This window comes from Bos taurus, chromosome 10 (genome assembly GCF_002263795.3).
Source record: "Bos taurus isolate L1 Dominette 01449 registration number 42190680 breed Hereford chromosome 10, ARS-UCD2.0, whole genome shotgun sequence".
NCBI classification, from domain to species: domain Eukaryota; kingdom Metazoa; phylum Chordata; class Mammalia; order Artiodactyla; family Bovidae; genus Bos; species Bos taurus.
The window spans coordinates 15,480,019-15,506,810 of record NC_037337.1 but is presented as its reverse complement, the minus strand read 5'-3'; the positions used below and the strand labels follow the sequence as shown (position 1 = coordinate 15,506,810).

At 48.9% G+C, this 26,792-nt stretch overlaps 1 protein-coding gene across 6 annotated transcripts in view; it reads right to left on the bottom strand.

Annotated features, from left to right (window-relative positions):
* The window catches only part of CORO2B (coronin 2B), a 149,338-nt gene that overhangs the window by 60,584 nt on the left and 61,962 nt on the right, over positions 1-26,792 (bottom strand). For 4 of the 6 annotated variants that reach the window (XM_059890772.1, XM_024997921.2, XM_024997923.2 and 1 more), the window contains one exon: positions 10,719-10,919. In XM_059890772.1, coding sequence (XP_059746755.1) covers positions 10,719-10,919 — 201 coding nt within the window. Of the gene's footprint in view, positions 1-10,718; positions 10,920-14,811; positions 14,981-15,507; positions 15,610-26,792 lie in introns of those variants that run through there. The other 2 variants (XM_024997925.2, XM_024997924.2) reach the window with 2 other exon arrangements.

The following is a 26,792-nucleotide window of genomic DNA, read 5'->3' as shown; positions in this document are numbered from 1 at the left end:
TGTTACGGGAAACACTGAAACCGCCCACCCCGGCGGGGCAGCACAGTAACCATTTGTATGAGTTATTTTACCACAGGAGGTCCTGGTAAGAACATGGAACTAACAAGCCACCACCAACTGGAAGAATTCGGGAAAGGTCAAAAAGAGATATCACATGTCCTACGAACCTCCCAGGGTCCTCCTTGCTGGAATCCGTCTTGGCTGAGCAATGCATGTGCCACCAGGAAGAGCCCTGAGTCAGAATGATTGGCCAGAGAACAACCCAGAAACTAATCCCATCACCATAAAACCCCAGACTCGGAGTCATGGGTCAGAGAAGTCCTCCTGGGTTCCCTGACCCTCTTGGTCTCCTGGGTTCCCCTACCCTACGCTCCTTCCCAGTAAAGTTTCTTGCTTGTCAGCACATGAATCTCCTCAGGCAATTCACTTCCGAGGGTTAGACAAGAGCCGCTCTTGGGCCCTGGAAGCAGTCCCCCTTCCTGCAACAGTTTGGAATCTAGGGTGGTGCTTGTGGTCAGAGGGAGGGCCCATGGCCCAAGTTCATGGAAACTAGTGGACCAGGTCCTATTACTTCCAGCTTCACTGACTCTGCTAGGAAAGAGAAGAATGAATCAAATGGAGGCCCTGGCCCCAAACAGAGGGATGGACTCTTTGACCCCTCCAGAATACCCACCAGCCAGCCTGCATCCCTAGTCCATATCCCTTCCAGAGACAGCACCCAGTCCATTATAGAGAAATAAAATCAGGGAGCGACACTTCCACTTCTGCTGAAGAGCCTGCCTTCACTTTTCTCAAAAATAAGCAGTCGTTCTTCCAAAAAAGGGAAAAACACCAAGCAAGGCTGTCAATCTCAGGCCTCAGACAAATGCAACGAAGTTGAGGCTTCTCTCTTTTTCTTCCCCTTTCCCCCAAGTCACTTACTGTACACGCAGGCTGTCACAGGCTTTGAGATGCAAATTGCACCAAGCAGAAGAACAAAGAACAACTGAAAGATGGATTCGGAAAAGGTTCTCTTAATTCTTCGGGAGAGGGGAGACCTCTGCACAGAGGGGAGCGGGGATGAAGATCTGGGGCTTTTTTGTGGGAGAGAGAAGGATTGAGAAGCCCAGGGCTGACAATGGGGAGTGATGGGGAGGGAGTGTTATAGAAATCATGCAAGCCGAGGCTCTGGGTGAGCAAAAAAGCCTGCTTTGATTACAGTCCTCGGCACTGAGCTGGGCACTTTCCCCTCCTTCTTTTAATATCAGGCATCACACATATTACATACTTTGACTCATGGAGCTAACCTGTCTGCCAACGTTCAGGTTTGATTCCAGAGCAGTTGGGTTGGGCAATACTGCTCTAAGGGCTTGAAGGGGAGGATGCAGCCCTCTTCAGCTTGGGAAGCCCCTACAGGGCACCACATGGTCCTTGGGGCTTGGAGGTGAGGGGCTCCCAGAACCAGCAAAGAGAAAACCCCAGCCGGGAGACGTGGCGTGGTGCTTCTGGGACCGAGCCGCAGGTCATACCCATGCCCACTTGCTGAGCACCCGCTGTGTGCAGACCCTGTACACCTCAGACACCTCCCTGCTTCAGGGGCTCTCAGCCTAATCAAGGTGGCTGGACTGCAAACTCCATGCAGGTGGAGATTGGTCTTGTTTACAGTGGCGTCCCCAATTCTAGAACTGTGACTGAAACAACAGGTACTAAATAAACATTAATAAGCAGGGTGGCGGGTGGGTGGGTGACTGTATAGGTGAATGGTTGAATGAATGAAGAGATGGGTGGCTAGATGGATGGATGAGTGGATTCATGGATGGACAGATGGATGGACTAACCACATAGAAAAGAAGGAAGCATATAGACAGTACTCCAAGCAATAGACACAAAATGCCTCGGATGGGTCCTGGGAGGGGGAAAGCTTCATGGAGCTGGCCTCATTGGAACTGGCCCTTGAGAGATGAGAAGGAACAGTTCTTATGTTCTGCACAGTGCCTACCAGCACGCAAATGAGGACATATTTGCATAAAAGAGGGGAACGGAATGTGAGAGCTAAATTGAACTCTAGGGATCACGTGGTCCAACCCCATCACTCTGCAGAAAGGAAAACTAAGGCACAGAAAGGTGAAGTGACTCACCTAAGGTCACTTGGCAACTAAGTGGCATGGCAGAGACTCAAGCGAGGTCTGTTTGCTTCTAGAGTCTGATCTCTTGGCCCTGTCCTATGCCGCTCTCTTACTCCAGGGCTCTGCTCTCCTCACTGAGATGCCTGTGGATTTGTGTTGCTTTTTCTGCCCCAGCCCACCTCCACCACCCATCCCTGCAGGGCTGGGGAGACTCGGAGCAACTGTCCAGCCTTGGTTAGACCTCCATCCTTGAATAGCAGAGACAGGAGAAGCAGCAAGAGGAGGCCACATTGACTGGGCTGGGGAGGGGGACAATGCGGCACCCCACCCCAAGATCCAGGGGAAAATGTTCCACCACCAGACTGCCGAGACTGAGCAGACATGAAGGGGGAAAGTGGAGGCCACAGGCTTACACAGGAGATAGGAGTGACCCCTATCTGGAGATCAAATGCAGCATCCCAACCCCAGAATTCAGTTATTTGCATTATACACAGCTAAACCCGAACATAAATGAACCAGGGATTCCAGTTTCTGGAGAATGCAGTTAACGTCCATCATTTTGAACGGCCAGCAGGATGAACAGTTAGGATGAACCTGTTCAACAGGGGCTTCCCTGGTGGTTCAGTGGTTAAGAATCTGCCTGCCAATGCAGGAGACACGGGTTCGATCCTTGGTCTGGGAAGCAAGATCCTACATGCCATGGGGCAACTAAGCTTGTGCACCACAGTTACTGAGCCCAAGCTCAGGAGCCCAGGAGCTGCAAGCACTGAACCTATGTGCCACAACTACTGAAGCCCACGTGCCCTAGAGCCCATGCTCCGCAACAAGAGAAGCCACTGTAATGAGAAGTCTCCACACTGAAACTAGAGAGTCGCTGCCACTTGCCACAACTAGAGAAAGCCTGGGCGTAGCAATGAAAATTCAGCACAGCCAAAAATAAAGAAATACATAAATAAAAATAGCTCCCTCCCTGAACCATGGAGTTGGTTCCTCGAGCAAGACATGGGTAGGACTCTCTCAGAGACTTCCAACCCACTGGTCCACCAGTGAGATGCCCCTTGGACATATCAGAGACAAGGCCTGGTGCTACTTGGGTCTCAGTGCCAGGCATGGGGCTGGGTGCCCAGGGCATGCCCCATGACTGAAGGAGTGGTGCTCTCCTGTGTGGTCCTCTGCTCCAGGATGCCTCCCCCCAGCTCTACTTGCTGACCGAGATTGCTGCTTCTGTCCTTCAGAGACAAAGCTTCCCTACCTTCTAGCAAATACCTGTTCTCATGGCTTCCAGAAAAGATGGACACCTGAGGTGTCAGAATATCACAGGAGTTTACAAAGTACTGGCTGAATTAATGTTCCATGTTGAATTAATTCATAATGTTCATTCATTAACTCATAATTCATTAATTCATAATGTTCAATTAATGTCCAACTCCACTTGGAGGTGTGGAGATGTTCAAGTGATGGTAATAATAATACAAGGCACCTCTAGACACATGCCTCTTCCGAGTCCTCTTACAGAGATGGGCTGGCATGTGGCCAGGGGAGCCCTGGTTTTAAATTCTGCCACTCGTGTGCTGTACAAGTCTCCAAGGAGTCTCTTGACTTCTCCAAGGCTCTGTTTTGTCCTCTGTAAAACGGGACAAACAACTGTACTTTCATCATGGGGCTGGAGATGAGATTTGAAAAGAGCTGGTATGTGAGACCCCCAAAAGCTCCCCAGAGCTGAGGACTGCTGGGTTGTAAGGAGAACCCAGACCCCTGATGTCCAGGCCAGGTTTCCTTCCTTTCTGCCATGTACCACGTGGGTAGTAGGTAGCTGGCTAATACTTAGCTGTGCCAGGCCCGGCTTCCAGCTTCAGCCTGGATGTGGAGGCGGCAGGTGGGCAGCCCTGGTGGAGTGTGGCAGGAAAGGGGTGGTGTACCTGGGGAGGCCCGAGCGGCTAATCAGGCCTCTGGGCACCGTGCCTGCTCCCTGGAATATTCATAAGGCCCCTCCAGCTGTGCCAGGCAATCAGGGTGCTGATTGCTCCCCCATCTGCAGCTTAACATTCCACTCCAGAGAGGACAGAGCTGGCGGCTGAATGTTAACCAGGGGGAAAACCGGCCTTCACAACAGCCGCCTGAACACGAGCCTGGGAAAGACAAATCCACCCCTTTCAGATCTGCCAGCTCGGCCAGAACTTACCCGTCCACCAGCGTCATGGGCAGTGGAAAGAGCTTCAGATTCAGAAATAAGTGGGCTGGATTTCCAGTCTGGTTCTGCAGCCTCAGTTTTCCCAACTGTAAAATGGGGATGGTTCTACCAAACCCCCTAAACTCAACATTCAAAGAACTAAGATCAGGGCATCCAGTCCCATCACTTCATGGCAAATAGATAGGGAAAAAATGGAAACAGTGACAGACTTTATTTTTTTGGGCTCCAAAATCACTGCAGATGGTGACTGCAGCCATGAAATTAATAGATGCTTTCTCCTTGGAAGAAAAGCTATGACAAACCTAGATAGTGTATTAAAAAGCAGAGGCATTACTTTGCCGACAAAGGTCTGTCTAGTCAAAGTTACGGTTTTTCCAGTAGTCATGTGTGGATGTGAGGGTTGGACCATAAAGAAAGCTGAGCGCTGAAGAATTGATGCTTTTGAACTGTGATGTTGGAGAAGACTCTTGAGAGTCCCTTGGACAGCAAGGAGATCAAATCAGTCAATCCTAAAGGAAATCAGTCCTGAATATTCATTGCAAGCACTGATGCTGAAGCTGAACCTTCAGTACTTTGGCCACTTGATATGAAGAGCTGACTCACTGGAAAAGACCTTGATGCTGGGAAAGACTGAGGGCAGGAGGAGATGGGGGAGACAGAGGGTGTTATGGTTAGATAGTCATCACTGACTCTACTGATATGAGTTTGAGCAAACTCAAACTCTCACTATCAGGAGATAGTGAAGGATAGGGAAGCCTGGAGTGCTGCAGTCCATGGGGTCTAAAAGAGTTGGACATGACTGAGCCACTGAACAACCACCACCATCTAACCCCCAAGAGGGTTGATTAAGACAGTTTGTTGGACTGGAGTGCTAGACAAAGGCAAGCCATCATTGTCTGTTACTGTTGCTGGCATACTCCCTCCCCTGGGGGAAAGCTTGTCATCACAAATATTGAGGTCTCAGCAAGCTGGCTTGGGGGGAAACTGATGAAGGAAGAGAAGCTTCTGGAAGAGTCGGCCTCAGGCTTGGCCTCAGGGCAGATGCCAATCTTGTTAGTCTCATCTGGCCCAAACCTCTCAGAGAAGCAAGAAAGGAATGGGAAGGGCATTTGACAGTAGATGGCCAAAAACCCAGAAAAGAACTACAAAAGCAGACAGCGGCTTTCTGCGTGCTCAGGAAAATAGTCTGGAGCCACGCAGGGCAGGGACAAGAGTGTGCCCCTGTGAGTTCACAGCGCATGAGTAACGTCCAAGCAACGACTAGACCTCGCCAAGAAACGGTCGGAACCTTGCCTGTGTTTCTGTTGAATAATACAGGAAACTGTTTTCAGAGAGAGTTCTATCTAAACCAAGAAAATTAAAACTGGAGCTAAAATAATAGAATCTTCTTCCTAGAAAACTGACCAATGAGGAACAGTTCATCTCTCCTACTGGCAGATCAGGAGCGGGTTCTGAACTGGGCATTCTTGTTATTGCTGTTTGTTAGCCCTTGTCCTCCCTACTCCCCCAGGACCAGCCAGCCCACAGCAGTGGGCTCTGCCCTGACCACAGGGGCAGGAGACTGAAAGCTTTGACCCAGGGGAAGGCAGGCCCCTCTCTGGGCTCAGGACTCTGTTCCATAGAGTCTCAGACATCAGGGTCCTGCCTCAGACTAAACCAACTGCTCAGCCCTAGGATCTGCCTTGCCCCTACCCTTCAGCACCTCATCCTCACTCAGGGTACTTCCTGCTAGCCTGCACTACAGCCAGCTCAGAAGCACGTGTTACTTTGGGGGAAAACGTCAACAAAATACGTAAAGGGAGGGCTGACCTGAGTCCCTACTCTGGGCTGTTTGTCTTCTGAAACCTCAGGGCTCCCTCTTTACATCAACCAATTGTTTTTATTTCTTTTTTCCCCCTAAAGTATGAAACATTGTGCTCATCTAAGATAAATTTAGAAGACATAGTTAAGGAATAAGAAAAAAAATGAAAGAGCACTCATGACGCCAATACTCAGAAATAACCACTTTTAAACCCGTAGGTGTATATAGAAAGAGAAGTCGCTCAGTTGTTTCCAACTCTTTGCAACCTCATGGACTGTAGCCCGCCAGGCTCCTCTGTCCATGGGATACTCCAGTATTCTTGCCTGGAGTATGGGCAAGATCTTGCCTGGGATCTTCCCGACCCAGGAATTGAACCCAGATCTCCCGCATTGCAGGCAGGCTCTTTACCGTCTGAGCCACCAGAGAAGCTTAAAAAAGTGAAAGTAGCTCAGTTGTGTCCAACTCTTTGCAACCTCATGTAGCCCGCCAGGCTCCTCTGTCCATGGAATTCTCCAGCCATTCTGGAGAGGATAGCCATTCTCTTCTTCAGGGGATCTTCCCAACCTGGAGATCGAACCCAGGTCTCCGCATTTCGATTGGATTCTTTACCATCTGAGCCACCAGAGAAGCTCATATATTTTCCCAGTCTTTTCCAAAAAGGTAGATTGCTACATAGATATCATTTAATGGGATTAATTAGATTTTACCTTTTTTTTTCCAGCTAGCAGTAGGTGATAAAATTTTCTTATTAAATATTCTACTGCACTGGTGGTTCTTGAAGTGTGGTCTGGGGACCCCTGGGGATCCCTAAGACTTTTTCAGGTAGTCTGTTGGGTTAAAACTATTTTCATAATAATAGGAGACATTATTTGCCTTTTCACTATTGTTCTCTCAGGTAAGTATACAGTGAAGTTTTCCAGAGTCGTATGATGTTTGATATCTCAGCAGGCTGAATGTAGAAGCAGATATTCAAATTCAGCCACCTTTTATTAAGCCAGATTAATTTAAAGAGATTTGCAAAAATGTAGAACAATGTAATTCTCAATTTTTTTAATATAATAATTTTTCATAAAATAGTTTTCTGTGAGGATGTGAAATGGGTTTATTATTAGGCAAATAAATACATATTTTTGATTTTCCTACATTTTTATTTTGAATATGCTAAATATTTTTTTTAAATTTTATTTATATGCTCATCATTTATCTTTGGCTGTACTGGGTCTTCACTGCTGCGGGCTTTCTCTAGTTTCGGTGAGCAGGGGCTACTCTCTACCTGCGGTGTGCAGGCTTCTCACTGCTGCGGCTTCTCTTGTGACGGAGCACGGGCTCTGGGTATTCGGGCTTCAGTCGCTGCGGCGCATGGGTCCAGTAGCTGCAGCTCACAGGCTCTAAGGCACAGGCTCAATATTTGTGGCACACGGGCTTAGTCACTCTGAGGCATGTGGGATCTTCCTGGACCAGGGATCGAACCCATGTCTCCTGCATTGGCAGGTGGATTTTTTATCATCAGGGAAGCCCCCCGAATATGCTAAATATTAATGGGTATATGGCTATGTAAGCAAAAGCTCTTTGGGGTCCTCAATAATGTTTAAGAGCATAAGGTGATTCTGAGGCTAAACACGTGAGAACAAGTCCTCTACGTCAGCACCTTTGGTGACTGTGTGGCGCCCCTGTGTGTGGATGGCCCCGAATTTGCTCGCCCATTTCTTTATTGATGGATCTGCAGGTTGCTTCCAATCTTCACTGTTATAAAAGTGCCACAGAAATCCTTGAGTACCTGGGACTTCTCTGGCAGTCCAGTGGTTAAGACTGTGCTTCTATAGCAGGGGCAGGGGTTCGATCCCTGGTGGGAGAACTCAGATCTCACACACGACATGCCATGTGCAGTGTGGCCCCAAACCCCACTACCACCAATGGAAAGCAGGTGGCAACCCACTCAAGTACTCTTGCTCCCATAGACAGATGTAGCCTGGCGGGCTACAGTCCACTAAACAAACAAACAAAAAAACCAAAAACCCCCAACACCACCCCGCTTCAAAAAGCAGATCGAGTACCTATATAGAGTGAGAACTTCCTGAAATGAAAGAAAACAAGAGAAACCAACTGGAAGACTGAGCCATCTCTATTAGTCTATTATTAAATTAAACAAAATGTATCACAGGATATGAACAAATAAGGTTGAAAGACCATGTACACTGAACATACATGCATGTGTACAGATACATATGTTTCCAAAGACAGAAACTTATGCTCTATAAAGAACTCTTTTCCCCCTTGCTGTCCATGAAGTGTTTACAGAAGCTGACCATATTCTAGAGCAGAGTTACAGACAACATGAAAGTCTTTGGTACCATTACAAAAATGGAGAGGAGTTTAGAAACTTCAAAGCAATTTGAGAGAGAAATTTCATTTCTCTAGAAAATAATTTTAAAAAATGATGCGTGCAAAAAAAATGAGTACAAAAATGCCGTAAACTTTAAAAAATATATATGCTTGAGAGTATTTCTGTAGAATACATTCTAGAAGTGGAATCACTGGGCCAATGGACACATGTTTAAATGTTACTAGATATTGTCAAGTTACCTCTGTTTACACCTCACCAAGAGTAAGATGTTAGATCATCAAATACTCAGAGCATATTTGAGTGCCTGCCCTCACATCTTTGGCAACACCAAAGATTATGACTCTTTTAAATCTTTTTCTACTTAGTAGGCTAAAAGATATATTCTATCTTCTATAAATTGCTTATTCATAGCCTTTGCCCATTTTCTATTGGGTCCTCTTATTGATTTTTCTTAACTCTTTATATATATGTGTGTGTGTATATATATATATATATCTCCTGGACATGCAACTTTTGTCTGTTATATATTGCAAATATTGTACTCAATTATGTTGCCTGCCTTTTAATTTTGCTTACATGTCTCACTAGAGTACAAAAATTACCTTTAAAATATTATTATAAATTTATTCTAATCTACTAATCATTTCCTTTATGGTTTTATGGATTCTTAACTAGCTTAGGAAGCCTTTCCCTGTCTTATGATTTTAAAAATACTCTCCATTTCCCTCTAATACCCTTGCAGCTTTTCTCTTTCTTTTTCAATGTTTAGATTTTCAATCCATCTGGAATTAATTTTTGTTTTGTTATGGTGTGAGGCATTGACTGTTGACCTTTGCAAACCATGTAGTGGAGTATGGCAGGGTGTCAGCAATGGACTTGAGCCCCAGTAAGAACCAGCCCATGTGTTTCTAGTGACCTGCAAGCCTGCCTACTGCAGCTGGAGGTGAGCTGGTCCCTGTGTGGACAAATATCTGAGCCCATCTGGCTCAGGAGGGGAGACAAGCTACATTTCAGAATCCTTCCTAATGGGATAGAGCTGCTGTGAGCATCTGCAAAGTCGACAGGGAGAGTGATAACACTTCCAAGAAAGTACCAGAACATCTTTATCTGGTTGTTTGGTTCTCAAAGAGCTTTCTGCCCATCACCCTCTCAATGCCAACATCACTATGGAAGTGGAAGGGGATTTGAGGGGTCCAATTTACTGTTACAGGAAAATAAGGTGCAGAGAGGTTAAGTGACACGCCCAAGGTCACACTCCTGGTGAGCGACAGAGACCAACCAGCACTTAGATGTCCTGCCCCCAAGCCCACAGCTCCTCAGCCAGCTCCATGAGCCAGGTTCCGTGTCACTGTCACTGTGGCTTCCCTCTTCCATGGAAGGGAGGGTCTGGCCTAAGGCATTCCCAAATCTGAGCCCCCACCACTGTGGGCAGGTGAGACTGGAAAAACCCATCCTCCACCACCAGCTGACAGAGGCTTTACGGTCCCAAGGATTCCTTGGGCACGGTACCTCCTTCTCTCCCCAAGCGTTTGGCGGAGGATGGGAGAGGAGATGAGTCAGGCCGGGGAGGGAGAGCTCAGCCATAAACAAGCGGGACTGACAGCAAGCGCTTTCCCCGAGGCACGAGGCACGTGACCTCCCACAGGCCTCCGGGGACTTCGCCTGAATGGCAGAGCTTCAAAATTTCATGATTTAGGCTGTGCAGATTGAATTTGCTAGATTCATGAAGGCGGCCACAGAAGAGAAGAAGCTTTTAGAGCGGAGGTGGGGGATGAGAGAGAAGGTAAATTATTCCTAGTCCCTCAGTGAAGAGATTGAAATGTTATTTTTAATGGGTGTGTCATTTTTGCAGATCCCTGCCCGATGTGGCTATGCTGGATCTTTAGCCTCTCCAGCTCCAGAACTAAAGGACACTCAGGAAAGACAATCGTAGAGCCAGATCTAGCCTGGAGATCAGATGATCCAATCTCTCAGGGTCAGTGGAAAGCCCAGAAACCTCAAAGCAAGTGACTTGTCCAAGTTGGGGGTTCTGGGAACAGATCTCAGTCCGCCTAGAGAAACGTGTCCTTTCCTGGATGTTCCTCAGGTCCCCCAGCTGCACCTGTTCTGGTGATTCTTGGGGATAACTTTGGGGAATGTGCAGCCACTGGACACATGATGAAAAAGTAAAAGGTGGGGGGCAGGGAGATATAGGGCAACAGGCCCAAGAATGACCAAGCAGGGTTTCTCTCTGTCCTGGGGCAGCAGCCAGGCCTAAGGAGGTGTGGGGGAGCCTACCTGTTCCAGGGGGATGACGAGGAAGGAGCCACCCCCCGCGCTCTCGGTGACGATGGCCAGGAAGCGGGCGTTGACGGCACAGAAATGGTTATCATGCACATTCTTGGTGATGGGGATGCCGTCAAAGCAGTGCTCCCGGTTGGCCACCTTCCCATAGACGTTCCGGAACTTGGAGCTGCGGTACTGCGGACGCCAGGACATCTGTAAGAGGCCAAGAGAGACACGGGTCAGGCCAGACTGTCCCTGAGGAGCTGAGCTGGGCACGGGCGGGAGGGAAGCGGCTCTCGAGAATTTAGGAGGTGAGGAAAGCCCGGTGCCTGCCCTCGGGAGGCAAAGGGAAGGGACCTCCAAGAACCAGACACCTGGCCCTGTGCAGGAGGACTTACTCTTTCAATAAATTCCCGCAAGAGCAAAGACTGGCACGAGGGCACTCACCCATTTCTTCGTTCAGTATACCCGCCCACACCACCTTTCAGAAAGGATGGGGGAGCCTTTCACTTCCAAGGGATGTGCCATGTGATAGAGCCGACCATCCATCCAAAACATGTCTGGGCTGCCTCCCGCGTGTCAGAAATTGTGCTTAATTTAGTGCGGGACGTGCAGACAGAGGAGGCTGGGTGTTCGCAGAGACACAGAACACTTCTGATGATGAAGGGTGGGGGAGGAAGATGGGCCCACTATGTGCCACAAGGCAAATAACCCCCCTTGATTGTCTCTAGGGCTCCTAACCCACAAGTACACCCCAGAAATCTCAGTCCTATACATCATCATCAGGCCCAGAGAGGTTAAGTGACTTGTCCAAAGCCACACAGCTAATGAGTAGAGGGCCATGGACACAAGTCTCCTGACTAGAAATCTGAGACTCTGCTATGCCAGATTACTCTTTGGAGCAAGGTTTCTCCATGTGTGACCCACAGGTCACTTGTATTAAAAATTTTCCGGGATGGGGGAGGTTTCTAAGCCTCCCATATCATTTGTTAGAAATGCTGATTCCTGGGTCCCAATCCAGACCTACTGAATACAATATATTGGGAATGGGGCCCAGACACAGGTATTTTGATCCAGCTTTCCTGCCCCAGTGAGACAGAAGTGCACTGAAGTTTGAGAGCCCTTGTTCTAGAGAATGGAATGGCACCCCTCCTCACCCTTCCTGTCCACCATCCACGAGACAGAGCCCGACTGACCAACCAGCTGGCCCCTACTGCATGCATGTCCTGTGCTAGGCACTGCAGAGAACACAGATGCGCAAGGACGGATGCGCAGGTGAAGGACAGGATGGGCAGCCTGACCGCGGAGTTCAGCTTTGCTGTAGGATGGCGCCTCCTATCGGAAACCCTACAAATGGGCGCCATGGCAGGTGGAGCCCAAGTGGGTGCTCTCCTGGCAGAGAGGCATCCAAGCTCAAAGTACCCAGCTGGGGTCTGGCATTCAGTAGGAGCTCAATGAGTGTTTTATAAATGTGAACATGCGGGCTTCTCTGGTGGCTCAGTGGTAAAGAATCCGCCTGCCAATGCAGGAGACATGGGTTCAATCCCTAGTCCGGGAAGATCCCACATACTGCAGAGCAACTAACCCAGGGAGCCGCAATTACTGAAGTCTGCACACTCTAGAGCCCGTGCCCAGCAACAGGAGACGCCACTGCAGTGAGAAGCCCGTACGCCACAATGAAGAGTAGGCCCTACTCGCCACAACTGGAGAAAAGCCTGCACAGCAACAAAGACCCAGCACAGCCAAAAATAAATGTTTAAAATTGTAAAAAAAAAAAAAAAAAAAAGTGAACATGTTTCTGAACTGGCTCTGCCATTATCTGCCATCATCCACCCCCTTCTCTTCCTGTCCAGTCTCCCGATATGCCTTGAGTCTCCCAACCCATCTCAGGACAGAAATTTCTTCAGATGAAATTCCCAAGGGGATGGAAGGCAAAAGGAAAGAACCGCCACAGAATCAGGAAACCAACCCTGGGAATTTGCCTGAAAACAGAACTTTGCATTGGATTTAAATAAAGCCAGGAGCTCAGACACAAAGGCCTCTTTATTGAAGGAAGAAGTTCAGATCCAATGAGGAGAATCCCAGGGATTCTTCAGGCAAAGCCTCTTCCTGCCAGCTCTCTGTCCTCTACTCCCTCAGGCCACTGCCCTCCTCTCCACTCCTCCCCACCTCCCAGCCTCTGCCTACACTGTACCCCTTCCCACCTGCCTTCTCTTCTCTCTGCTGAGTTCTGCCCACGACTGTTCATGACAAAGTCCTGCTGGGAGCCAAGCACACTTCCTGGCTATGTGATCTTAGGCAAGTCCCTTGACCTGATCCTCAACAGGATTACATCAGTGATGCCCTGATTGCAGTCCCAGGTGGTCACTCATGTTCCTTTACATGAGATGAAGTTTTTAATTTTACTAGCCAGGTGTTTATTTTTATTTATTTATTTTTTACAGATGTTTTTAATGTGGGCCACTTTTTTTAAAAAGTTTTTTTTTTTATTGAATTTGTTATAATATTGCTTTTGTTTTATGTTTTGTTTTTTTTTGGCTTCGAGGCATCTTAGCTCCCCAACCTGGGATCGAACCCGTACCCTTTGCATTGGAGGCAAAGGCTTAACCACTGGACTGCTGGGGAAGTCCATCATGTGTTTATTTTAATTTGTATTAGAAAAAACATGTAACTTATATGCCAAATCCGTGATTTCACAGATATTAGTGCTAAGAAAGCTAAGTTTAAAAATAATGAATTAATTCAAAGAAAAATACAGTATGAAAAATATAGTATGGATGGTACATGGCCCTGGCAGAAATTTTGTCTGATATTGAGTACTGGCAATCACTCTGTCTCTTTCAGGTAGAACATTCTAGATTCCATAGTCCTCCCAAAGAGAAAGGAGCCTGCTCATTCCAATCTCCTGTTCCTTGTAGGCACAGATCTGGTCTGGAAGGCCTTTGCCCTTTTCTCTGCCCTGTCCAACCTTCAAGGCCTGACTTGAATCTCACTTTCAAAAGTCCAGCAGAGAGAACCTCTGTTGGGATCAGCCCCAGCCTGCATCCAGGGAAAAGCAGAGAGCATCTTGCAGCAAGCCTGGCACTGCTTCTCCCCCATCAGTTGGTAGACTGGGGCTGATCTCTCCACAGGACCTTCGGAAGGATTAGGGGAAGGAGGCCAGGGGGCCCTTATCACTGGACCTGTACCTTCACCCCGCATGAAGCCACAGTGAGCATGCCTGACCGAGTGCTGGACTGGGAGTCTGCATTTCTGGATTTTCACTCCCCATTCTAACTCCTGCTAGCCTCGGAAAAACAATTTGCCTCCTTGAGATGTTCTAAAACAAGAATCATAGTTTCTGACTTTATGTGGTTACTTTAAGACTCAAAATGAGATATGTAGATACAAGATCCCATCCAAGATAAGATCGCACCACCGCTCCTGTGGGCCCAGTCAACTGAGAGGAGTCTGGAAAGCATCAGACACAAACCCTGAGTTCAAATATCTTAGGAGCCTTTGGAGGAGATGAAACCAACGCTTGAAAAGTAGTGAGAGGCCAGGGAAGCAGAGGGCACTGGGGTCGGCTTCCTGGACGTGGGGGCATCTGCCAGCGTGGGACACTGAGAGAGCCCAAGGCACTGTCCACAGTCCCTCGGGAGGTGGGAGTTAACGACGTCCTTGTGGTATGGAATGGGAAACAGACCCAGCCCAGGTCGGCCAGTAAACATGCACGGGATCCACTGGGACCTGTTCTGACTCTGCAGACCTGATTATGTTTTTTCCAACTTCTTATCATAAAATACTTCAGAAAACAAAAATAGTTGAAAGCATGGTCCAGGAATCACCCACCACCTAGGTTCATACACATTAGCATTTTGTCACAATCACTTTCTCTCTGTGTGCCTGTCTTTCTTCCTTCCTTTTTTTTTTTCCAGTTTTGTGGAATTTGTTGAAACGAAGCTGCCAGCATCATGACTCCTGTCCCCTTATTACATCAGCCTGCATTTCCTACAAAGGAGGACAGTTTCCTACATGAGCATATCATCATTACCATATCTAAGAAAATTAACAATTCCTCAATACCATCTAACACCCAGCCAATATTCAAAATTCTTCAAAATACCTTTTACAGGGACTTCCCCAGTAGTCCAGTGGTTAAGAGTCCATGCTCGCACTGCAGGAGGCAAGAGTTTGACCCCTGGTCAGGAAACTAAGATCCCACATGCCATGCTGTATGGCCTAAAAAACCAAAGAAATTCCTTTTACAGCTATTCCATATTTTGAACCAGGATTGGGAACTGTGTTGTTCCTATGTATTTCATTTGGTTGTGATCTCTCTTTTGCCTCCTTTAAATCTAGAACACTCCCATTACTTTTTTTTTTTTTTTTTTAAATTTAAAGTGACACTGACTTTTTAAACACACCAAGTCAGTTGTCTCAGAAAACGTCCTCGTGAGGGACGTTCCCGGTGGTCCAGTGGTTTGGACTTCACCTTCTAGCACAGGAATGAGGGTTTCATCTCTGGGCAAGAAGATCCCAGATGCCTTGGGGCTAAAAAACCAAACCATAAAACAGAAGCAATGTTGCAACAAATTCAACAAAGACATTAAAACACAGAAGAAGAAGAAAATGTCCTAGTGATTTGTCTCATGTTGCTTTGTGGTCTCTTCAAAGCCATTCTTGGATTCCCTATAAAGCTGAGGAGTCAAACATAAAGCTTTGATACAATTCACATTAAAGATGTCCCTGTTATTAATCTCTGGCTTGGGTGAGGGTGAGCATATAGAGGAAGGGACAGAGGGAACTTGAGGGCACGCACCTGGCTGAGCTGGTGGCAGTGAGGGCGGCTGGCTAGTGCCAAGCTGTTCTGGAGGGTAGTGAACAGACAGCTGGAGGACCTGGGAGGCCGGATCAGGCACTGGCAGACACTGCAGGCCAAAGCGGAGCATCTGGAGGCCCCAGAGGTCTGACCGCTCCACCCGCGCTCACCAAGGGGCTGACTTCATTCTGAGGTCAGATGCAGGGGTGTGCAGGCAGACAACAGCAAAGCCTCCTCCCGCTGCTGCAGAGAGAGGAGGCCATGCTGAGGCTGGCACTGAAGGAGACACCCAGACCTCAAAGGGAAATCAGTGTGGCAGCTAAGAGGTCCCCTGAAAATCTAGCCCTTTGCCCTTTGCCCCTAGCCCTGAAGCTCAGCCCAGATCCTGGTGGATTCCCCAAAGCTAGTTCCAGTGAGGGCAGGGCACACACACTCTCTCTGAATCTTCCAGGAGCAATTAGCACAAGACTGAGATACACTGGAGCTCCCTAAGAGGAAGGATTTCCTTAATGGTGAGAGCTGCCTAAAATGGAAAAAGAAGGTATCATGACAGGTAATGAGCCTCCCATCTCTGGGAGGATGCAAGGTTCAGGTAGATGACCTCTGATTAAGGGCAACGTGGAAGGGAGATGGGACTAGATGGCCTTCCAGCACCCCCCAAATAGACCTTGTGTTGCACCAGAGAGGAGGGCTGGGTCAGAGAGTCCCAGGTCAGAGGCCACCCTGGCCAGTGACATTCCTTCTCTGTAACACAGGGATTCCAATGTCTCCCAGCTGGGTTGCTGTGACACAGAATGACAACGGTTTTCGTGGCATTTGGCATCTCCCCCAGGCCTCCTCACATTGCTGATTAGTGCAGAGTCACTTATGTTAAGGTATGAATATTTTCTCTCTCCCAGTATTAGACTGTAGGTTATGCGATCATCCTAGTCCTTCTGGGCCCTGCAGAGCCCCTCCCCGCCCAGGCCTGGCCCTGGACTCCTGCTTAGCAGGAGTCTTCTGGTCACCCTGTTGAAAGATCTCTTGGTTCAGTGGGAGGGCAAGGGCCAAGTGCAGGCACACTTGCCCGGTTCCTTGGATGCAATGGGATGAACCTCACTCCAGGGCTGTGACTTCAGTTTATTGAGATTTTGAATTTTCAGCTCATACCCCCCACTCCTGGCCACAGGATGAGGGTCCTGGTCGTTATGCTCAGCCCGTGAGGGCTCTGGGCCCAAGCCCTTCTTTGTGGTGTCTGTCCTTTTGGTCACACAGCCCTATCTCCTCTGGGCTTCTTGTCACCAGGATGCCAAGGTCTCTTGAACTCAGTACAGCGCTCAAGACGGGGCTTAACAAGTCTCTTGCCATGGATAGCACAGTATCAGCAAGGCGACCAGTTCCATGACCCTCCCCAGACACCACCTCCACATCTCCTCATTTGCCCCCAGGTATAGCTGTCCAGGGGGCAGAGCTGGACGGGTACTACAATCCCATTGAAAGTATCTGGTGCATATGTGACTAATTCAAGGCTCAGGGAGGTTAAGAGGCTGTCCCAAAGTCATAAGCTGTGAAAGCCACAGAGCCGGGCCCTCTCTCAAGAACTTCTGACTCTTAAAAAGACATGAGTCACCTCAGGTCCTGGTTCCATCACTTAACGGCAAAATCCTTCTGGTCCAGTTTCTAAACTGACCTAAACCTCTGCTTCTGTAGCCATAAGACAGAAACAGCTCTGTTATTTGCCCAGTAAGTTATAATAAGAATTAAATGAGATAATTGGATAGAGTGCTTGAGGTAAAAAAGGAACTTCCGACAGTTTACTGTTCTTTCCGAGGTAATACCCACCTTCTCCTTTTTTGGCCTCTCCACCCAAGCTATTAATTACTCCTCCCTGCATTTTTCATACAATGCAGGGCATTATATAAAAATGTAAAGAAACTGTAGGGGGCAGAGTTTGGGGCAATGCCCCAAAGGTTTCTATCTTGGCTGTTATTTGTTAGCTGTGTGACTTCAGACTAGTTACTCAACCTCTCTGAGCATCAGTTTCTTTATCTGCAAAGTGCAAATAATATCATCCAAATCACTGAATGCAATGATGTGACCAAATGCTAAGTGCCTGGCAAGGTGTCTGGCATGGAGTGGGGTGACGCTTATCACACGCTAGTTCTACCCTCTCCCTTCTCCTGTAAGGGAGAGACTCTGACCTTAATTAAGTGTTCACTTGGGGAGGCCAGGCTCTGGCAGGAGAAGGAGGGGGCTGGGCTGGGCCCAGGGTCAGGAGGAGGGAGGGAAAAGCTCTGGCCTCCAGATGTGCATGGTTGCCGGGCCTGCTCCCTGGTGGCCTCTCCCTGGGCCCAGGGCCATCCTGGTCTCCCTCTGAGAGGGGAGGGCCCGGAAGGAGGAAGTATTCATTTTGCAGCTGAACAGTTCTTATAGCCTCTTAAGAAATAGAGGCAGGCTTTTTTCTCCTCTGAGATAATTGTTATGAACACTCCACATGGAGACAAACTGTATCCTGTCCTCCAATCCCCAAAATGATGCACTTTGGCCAGTGCGTGCACTTTCTAGATGACGATGGCTAAAATTCAGTCCTTTAACTGGAACACACAAAAAAATACATGGAGGTAGTTTTTGTTCTCATCTCTAACTAGGGTGGGGTGGGGAGCTCACGGCTACATCCTCAGGGAGAGTTGTCAGCCGGGGAGCACAGGAGGCCTCAGGATCTGCCCTGGTGGCCACTGGATACTTGTTCCCATGGGGCAGCCCATCAGGACCTGTGGGAGAACCACTCCCTATCCCTGTGCCATCAGAGAAAGGATGATATTTTCAGTCTTCTCTGGGTCATCACCCATGTGACCTGGAGTAAGGCACCTTCCTTCTCCAGGCTCGCTGTCCGTTTCAATGAAATGTGGATATCAGCCACACCTACATCTTGAAATCCCTATCAGGATGGAACACCAGGGACAGAGGCTTTGCAGAAGGTGCGCCACTCTAATCAACGACAGACATGATCATCAATATCTCTGCTGAATTCTCCCACAACATTCTGGGTTCACAAGCCATCGCTGGTCAGCTGGTCCTCCTCCATCTCTGAGCCAGCTTTGCTTTCCAGAGCCCAGGACTGGACACATGGGAGGAACACAGCCCATGTTCTCAGACTGGAGGGAGCAGAAGTAGATCATCCCAGGCCTTGAGAAGCTTGTCAGGTCAGGTAGGAATTACTGGTGGACTCTTCTCTTCCGTTTTCTCCTCTGTGAAATGAAAAGCTAGGATCTTTTTTAAGCAGAAGAACACTTTCTCTAAATAAAATATGACTCAGAACTCCAAAATTTAAAATGGGCAAAGCTGGAACTGTTTGCATCCAAATCTATCAGGAAACTGGGAGCACCTTCCAGCAATGGTCCTGGGACTGCACCGTGGAACCCAATTTGAGAACCTCTGGTGTGAGGGAAGCGGCCAGAAACCCGCATTTCAGCTGGCTTGGCCACTAACCTACTAGGGACCCTCTAGTAGATCCCTGCTTCTTCCTCTACAGGAGATGGCCCCCCTCCCAGCTCTGGCATTTAATAGTCTTACTGGGTTCTCGCTGGCTTCCAGGTCTTCTGAAAAGATCTTGAAACCACTCAAGAAATTTCTAGCATGAAGAAGCTGGAACACAAGTGTTCTCGCTTAAATGCTTTCTTTCTGAATCTGCTCAGTATGAGCCTCCAGGGATCCAGGAGTCCCTCAAGGGTCTGCTTCTGGATTCTCTGCACCCCACAGCACAGGCAATCTCAGCAGGGGTGCAGGACAGCGAAGGCTGACCCACTGCCATACGGAACAGCAGAGATTACCGATCATTCCCATCACTGCAAACAGTTCCATCGCACGGCGCTAGGAGAATATCAATTAGCTCACAGAAGTCACATCCTAGAAGAAGAGACTCCAACAGAACCTCCACACCAGGGAGTTCCGGCTGGGGGGCACAGGGACCACAGAAGGCCAGGATCTGGAGCCACCGCACTGACTTTCTCTCCATCCCTAGCAAATTCGGAATTCTTAGGTTCCAGGCCAACTCTCAGAGCCTCTTGGGCAAACCCCTCAATCTTCTCAACCATGAAAAGAGGCTTCCTCCCCTGTCATGCTCCACCCTGCCTGCCTCACACCATCAGGGAGCAGATCAAAGTCAAGCGGGAATGAACTCGGTTGGGATGGCGCCTTCTCCACAGACTACAGATGGAAGATTCAGATCAAACATCCACGGATGCTGCACTCTGCCCATCACCCAACACAAGTCCAGCCAGATATGGAGTCTATTCTGGGAGCAGGCTTCTGCCCCGAATCCCGGCAGCCTTTCCTGATCTGCTGAGCAGGACTGGTGGACACGTGAACAGAAGGCTGCCAGTCTCCTCTGCGCCAAGCTCTTCAGGAGAGCTTCCCATCTCCCCTGAGATGACTCCTGAGCTGGGAAGTTGCCAGATTCTGAAGTCCCCAGATTCTGTCCTGGGCTCCCCTTTTTCTAGCTCATCAGACTAATAACAATAGCTTACGTTTATTAAGGGTGGACTGTGACCCAAACATTTTACAATCATTACATCCCATAATCCTTATAATAACCCCAAGGTATAGATAAAATTATTATCTCTATTTACAGATGCAACTAAGTTTGTCCAAGGTCACTTAAGTGGAGGAACTGAGATCTGAACTCAGACCTGACACACGGGTCTCTTGTTCGTTGTTCAGTCCCTAAGTCGTGTCTGACTCTCTGCAACCCCATGGACTACAGCACACCACGCTTCCCTGTCCTCCACTACTTCCCAGAGTTTGCTCAAACTCATGTCCATTGAGTCGGTGATGCCATCCAATCATCTCACCCTCTGTCACTCGATTCTCCTCTTGCCCTCAATCCTTCCCAGCATCAGGATCTTTTCCAATGAGTCAGCTGTTCACATCAGGTGGCCCAAGTATTGGAGCTTCAGCTTCAGCATCAATCCTCCCAATGAATATTCAGGATTGATTTCCTTTAGGATTGACTGGTTTGATCTCCTTGCTGTCCACGGGACTCTCAAGTCTTCACCAGCACCACAGTTCTAAAGCATCAGTTCTTTGGTAGTCAGCCTTCTTGAGTGACTTTCTTGACTACTTCTCAGTAGTGACATGACTGCTGGAAAAACAATAGCTTTGACTATATAGGCCTTTGTCGGCAAAGTGATGTCTCTGCTTTTTAATACACTGTCTAGGTTTGTCAGAGCTTTTCTTCCAAGGGGCAAGCATCTTTTAATTTCACGGCTGCAGTCACTGTCCATAATAATTTTGGAGCCCAAGAAAATAAAATCTGTCACTGGTCTGGTCTCTTACTTTATGTGTTTGCTCCCCAACCACACTGGATGTTACTGAGAGCAGCAACTGTGTCTTATCCTTCGTCCTCTTTGCTGGGCTTACCTTTATGCTTAATATAGTACTGATGAATGTTTACTAAATATGTGAATGAGTACAGAAACAAGAGGACAGGAAGAAGGAAGAGTGACCCTGTCTCTTCCCCTTAAAGCCTCTAAAAGCCCCCAGATCCGAAAACTTGACTATCTCCTTATGGGGATCTGCAGGCTGATTCCAACTTGTAATATCCAACCTGGGCAGAAAGCAAGGAGAAGGAAGTATCTGCCTCCCTATGAACTCAACTTGTCTTACATGTGGTCCTGACACAAAAAGGCTTTCATAGAACCACAGCCTGCCAGTGCAGAAGAGGACCCTTGGGTCCACTAAAATCTAGCTTCTCATTTCACAGACTGAGGCCCAGAAAAAGGAAGTGACTTGTCCAAGGTCACACAGCAAGGTCACCTGATGACCAATCTACACACTGTAAGCCTACTTGTGGGAAGGTGGGGGGTAAACGGATGTGGGGGGTGCGGTTAAGGGGACTGGATATGGTGCTGCCATCTCTCCCCTGCAGGCAGCCCTGGAGGGAGTGTCTGGGGTGGGCAGGCCCCATCCAAGGAAGCACCCACCCTCTCCTGGGGTTCTGAGTTCTATATTCCTCTGCTCAGGGAGGGAGGGGGTGGTGGAGCTCAAAGCACAGACCCAACAGATGGTTTCTATTTGCAGCCGCTGCGCCTGGTCTGTGCCAGACTCCTGACCTATTTTGAGGAACTGAGGGCCCCGCTGGCTCAGGGATGGCCTCCCACTCGCACCCCTTAACCCATGATTTGGCAAGAGATCAGATGGGTGGTTCAGGGCCAATGGAGATGGGGAGTGGAGGAGGAAAACTTTTGAAAATGAGGCTGGGGTGGAGGCCTGCAAGCTTGAACTCCAGAGCACGGATCCTCAAAGTGTCACCTGGGGTGTCTGTGGAAATTCAGGTTCCTGGGCCCCCCGGCAGGCCTGCAGGATCACGCTCTCAGGGAGTGGGCCAGGGACTCTACATTTGAATGAAGCTTCCAGGTGATTCCTGTTTTTGTAGTGTACTGTCTGTGGGCCAACAGCACTGGCATCGTGTGGGAGCTGGTTAGAAATGCAGAATCCCAGGCCCCACCCAGGACTGAAGCAGAATCTGCATGCTTCAGAATCACCCTCGCAGGCTTGTTAAAACACAGATCACTGGGCCTCACCTGATTCAGGAAGTCTGGGGGTCTGGGAATATGCACTTCTAACAGGTTGTCTGGTGATAATGAAGCTACTTAAGTCCCTGTGCTGCAGTACAAGGGGCACTGTGCCCTTTGGGCATCTGTAAAATGGACATAATTCATATCTTTTTTTTTCCCAACGCAGTGTGAGGCACCAATAGAATAATAACATGTGTGAAAGTGTTTTGTGAATACTTTGTGAATTATTATTTTTAAATAGTAAAGACTATGTAAATTATATCAATTTGTACTTCATGAAGTGTTGTAGATGATCTCACTGGCTTTGACAGTCACCCTGACTTACAGCAAGTCAAAGAGCCATGCATTCCTCGAGGGCTTTATTCTGCATCCCAGGATTATCCAGCACAGCACTAGGCAGGCGATAACTGCTCAATAAGGACTGGTGGAATTCAACCCAAGACGGCTGGTTCACTCTCTTTCCAATCTCTACTTCTCACATCCTCTCCTTAGAGGCCCTCTGGTCCCTTGTTAGGTGAGACTTTCATTTTTTTAAAGGTTATTTGATAGTTGGGGCTAAAGGGGGAGCTTTAAGGAGACTCCAGGCCCAGTTGCCCCCCGCCCAGGCTCCTCTCCTGTGAAATGTCCTGACTCTCGGATGAGTTGGGATCCCATGCTGAGAGCACCTGGCCCATCCCCTGGCACCTGGTGGGTGTGTCCTCCAGGCAGAGGTTCTTTGCCAGCAGGATCTGATCACCCAGCTAACTCCAAGCCAGGGCACTGCGGGGCTTGTATGTCTACGCGCAGACCTAGCATGGGCTGATGCTGCTCCCTGTCAACAAAACCTCCTAAAATGATCTGTCAATGTGCTCTTTGGGAAAGGAACAATTGGAGCTGTCCACAGGCGTAACACCATGGGCTTCCCCAGAGCCCTGCAGAGGAGCCCTTCTGCTTGATCCCTGTAAGCAGGAGGCTCTCAGACTGTCTACCTCATAGACCAGGACCATAGCTTCCTGTTGCCTGGAAATGCAGAGAAAGATGGGCTGACAAACAGTCCCTGGGGGAACATGTAATGTGGCCTGGGCCTTCTCCTTCCCAAGAGATCATTTATCTAAACTGCATCCAGAGGGCAGGATCTCTGTCAGTGAATAGAGGAAGCTGGCCCATCTCTCAGTGCCTCAAATGAGAAAGGAAAGGGGCGAACCCTTTACATTCCTCTCAGTCATCTTGGGCATAAGACAGGGCAGTGAGCACACAGCAGGCCACATGCAGATAGCTTACTTGAGGAGACTCTGCACTGTCCTCCAAGGGATGTGTGTGTGTGTGTGTGTGTGTGTGTGTGTGTGCGTGTGCGAGTGTGTGTGTGCGTGTGTGTGTGCGTAAGAGTCACTATTTCCTCTAAGATGCTGGGAACAATTCAAGGGTCAGAGACTGAGGGTCAGAGACTAGAGCAGAAACTTTTTGATTAAATTTCACATTGTTGCTGCTGTTTAATCACTAAGTTATGTCCCATTCTTTGCGACCCCATGGACTATATCCCAACAAGCTCCTTTCTCTATGGCATTTTCCAGGCAGACACTGGAGTGGGTTGCCATTTCCTTCTCCAGAGGATCTTCCTGACCCAGGGATAGAACCCAAGTCTCCTGCATAGGCAGGTGGATTCTTTACTGCTGAGTCAACAGGGAAGTCCAAATTTAACATTATTGAGAAAATAAAGTGGCTTTTGTTTGAAAAAACCCTCTGACCAATGACTGTCTTATGATGTTCTGTGCTAGCATGCTAAGTCGCTTCAGTCATGTCCAACTCTGCGACTCTATGAACTGTATAGCCTGCCAGGCTCCTCTGTCCATGGGGATTCTCCAAGCAAGAATACTGCAGTGGGTTGCCATTTCCTCCTCCAGAGGATCTTCCTGACCCAGGGATCGAACCCTTGTCTCTTATGTCTCCTGCACTGGCAGGCGAATTCTTTACCAGGTATGATGTTCTACCTGTCACCAACCGGCTTACAAAAAGAATCCCGGAGTTAATTTAGGACCCACCAAGGAAGGAAGGCTCCATTTGGATCTTTGACCAGTTCCCCCAGCACAGCACTTGTTCCCCAAACTCACAAGGGACACAGCTCCTTCTAGGTGGCTCCTGGTGGTCCCAGGGGACCTCCAGCTCAGCTCTAGAGCTCTGCCCAGTAGGAGGGACCCACACTCAGTGGTGACAGCCTGCGGGTTTAAATGTGAGCTCCATGAGGCAGTGGCTGGTTACAGAGAGAAGGGCGTGGGGAGGAGGACAGAGAGAAGTGTGAAGAGCACCATTTTTTCTTTCTAAATATGTCACTGTGTTTTACTCCTTAGTACTTTCTAACCTCAACCTTCCCTCTCTTCCTCCTCAGGGCATCTGTTCACCCAGAGGATTAGGATTGTTCAAACAGCAATCTGAACAACTCAGCTTCTAACATCCACTACAGGATCTGCAGCTACACAATAGTCTTAAGCTCCAGACTAGAGAGGTGGTTCTTGACTCCAGTTTCCCTGATAGCCAATGAAGAGAGTCTCCTGGATGACTGGACGGCAGAGTGTCCTGGGCAGACACCAGAAGGCGGGGAAGCCCACTTCTTGCAGAAGGAAAGACAGAGTGAGAAGGAAACAGAGACGACAGGCAGATTCAGATGCGTGCCCTGATCTGCCACATGCTGGGCCTGAATTTCAGTGAGGAGGTGGGTGTGTTTTGTAGGTTGAGAGTGGTGCTGACGGCAGAGGCATTTCTCTCCAACTTCGTGACTGGTATTCTAGAAGGAGAGAGACCACTACTCAGGATGGCCCTGGGCCAAATAAGAGGTGGCCTCTCAGAAGACGACCAAGGGGAATGGTCAGACAGAGAGGGCCAGGCATGCACTCTGGAGCCTCTTTCAGCTCTTGGGTGGTGGAGGGAAGCCAGCCAATCAGCCCTGCACACTCCACAGGGAGGACATGGGAGATCCAAGAGCCACAGGCCAGCAGGAGGTTGCCATGGTGGGGGGCAAGCTCACTGAAGCAGAGGCTGTGAGGAAGACAGGCCTGGGGTGAGATGGACGGTCGGCCAAAGGGCTGAGGGGGGATGGATGCTGATCTCAGGGCCAAGGGAAAATGAACTACGAGTCTGTCCACTGCAGACTCCAATGCAGATGCCCAAGGAATGCCCTGGAAGGGGACACCAGCCACACCTCGGCGGACAGCAGCCAGGACATGTCTGAGGACCGGCCAGAGGTCTCCCTCCCCCTGACACCCCAGGTCACGTAAGCCCTGCTGTCTACATCCCCAGGTGCCATCCTACAAAAGAGTCGGAAGAGGAGGAGCTCTGAACAACGACTCTTGGGAGTCACTCAAGCAGAAGCCAAATTAGCTCAAAGAGGCCGAGTCTTAACATCACAAGACTGTCTAAATTACTGAATCAGACTGGCTCTACTGCACGGAGCTCCACGTATTTCATCACTGTGACCCTTCAAGGTGGGGCTCCTGAATGAGATCAGATCCGCCTTAGAGAAAATAAAGAATCTGTATCTCCTTACACTCTATTATACACAAAATAAACAAGGACCTACTGCATAGCACAGCGGAGAAGGCAATGGCAACCCACTCCAGTACTCTTGCCTGGAAAATTCCATGGACGGAGGAGCCTGGTAGGCTGCAGTCCATGGGGTCGATAGGAGTCGGACACGACTGAGCGACTTCACTTTCACTTTTCACTTTCATTCACTGGAGAAGGAAATGGCAACCCACTCCAGTGTTCTTGCCTGGAGAATCCTAGGGACGGGGGAGCCTGGTGGGCTGCCGTCTCTGGGGTCGCACAGAGTCGGACACGACTGAAGCGACTTAGCAGCAGCAACTGTATAGCACAGGAAACTATATTCAATATCTTGTAATAACATATAATGGAAAAGAATTCGAAACAGAATATATATTCTGTGCACCACATGAATGGTGTCCCCTGGAGTTATGCATGGGGGGGGGGCAGGGGTGCCTGCGAGTCCTTCACAATGAAGAAGTGGACGCAGAAGCAGGAGGTGGAGTGAGAGAGATCCCATCACCACCACGGAGGCCAGGCTTGAGTAGACAAGACAACCAGGGGGATCCCGTGTACGTGTAGCTCTGAAACGTTGTCCCAAGATTCTGATGCCTGGTCTTGTGGCTGCTCTGGGATCTGGGGAGTCAGCCTGCTGGCCACTCTCTTGTCTTCCATTAGTAACGGTCACAGAGAGAATCTTTCTACCAACAGAGACCCCACTCAAGCAATGCAGAGGGACAATGTCTGGCCTTTTTGGGCAGCTGCCCTCAGCCACTCCAGCCCCCAGTCTACACTGAAAAGTGTCTGCACTGGCAAGTGGAAGTGTCTCGTCCCTGGCAGCTCAAGAGAAGGGACTCTCCTTGAACAGGCGTGTCAGGACTTTCTCTGCTGTGGTTGCTGGTGTCAATAGGTTAGTGATATGGCTGATTCATGTTGATGTATGGCAGAAACCACCACAATATTGTAAAGTAATTATACTCCAATTAAATATATAATTAAATTTAAAAATAAAACACACACACACAGAGGCCAATGAATTGGCTCCAGCGGGTCTCTGACCACACTGTCCCTGGGAACTCGCCCTTCCTGCGCACGTGCAGTATTTCCTGGCTGCAGGTCCCAGGGGGCACTCAGTGTACACTTCATGGTCTGAAATGTTCTCTTTACATGTAAAAAGAAGATGCGAGAAGGCTGTAAGCTGGGCCCACATGCCAGCTT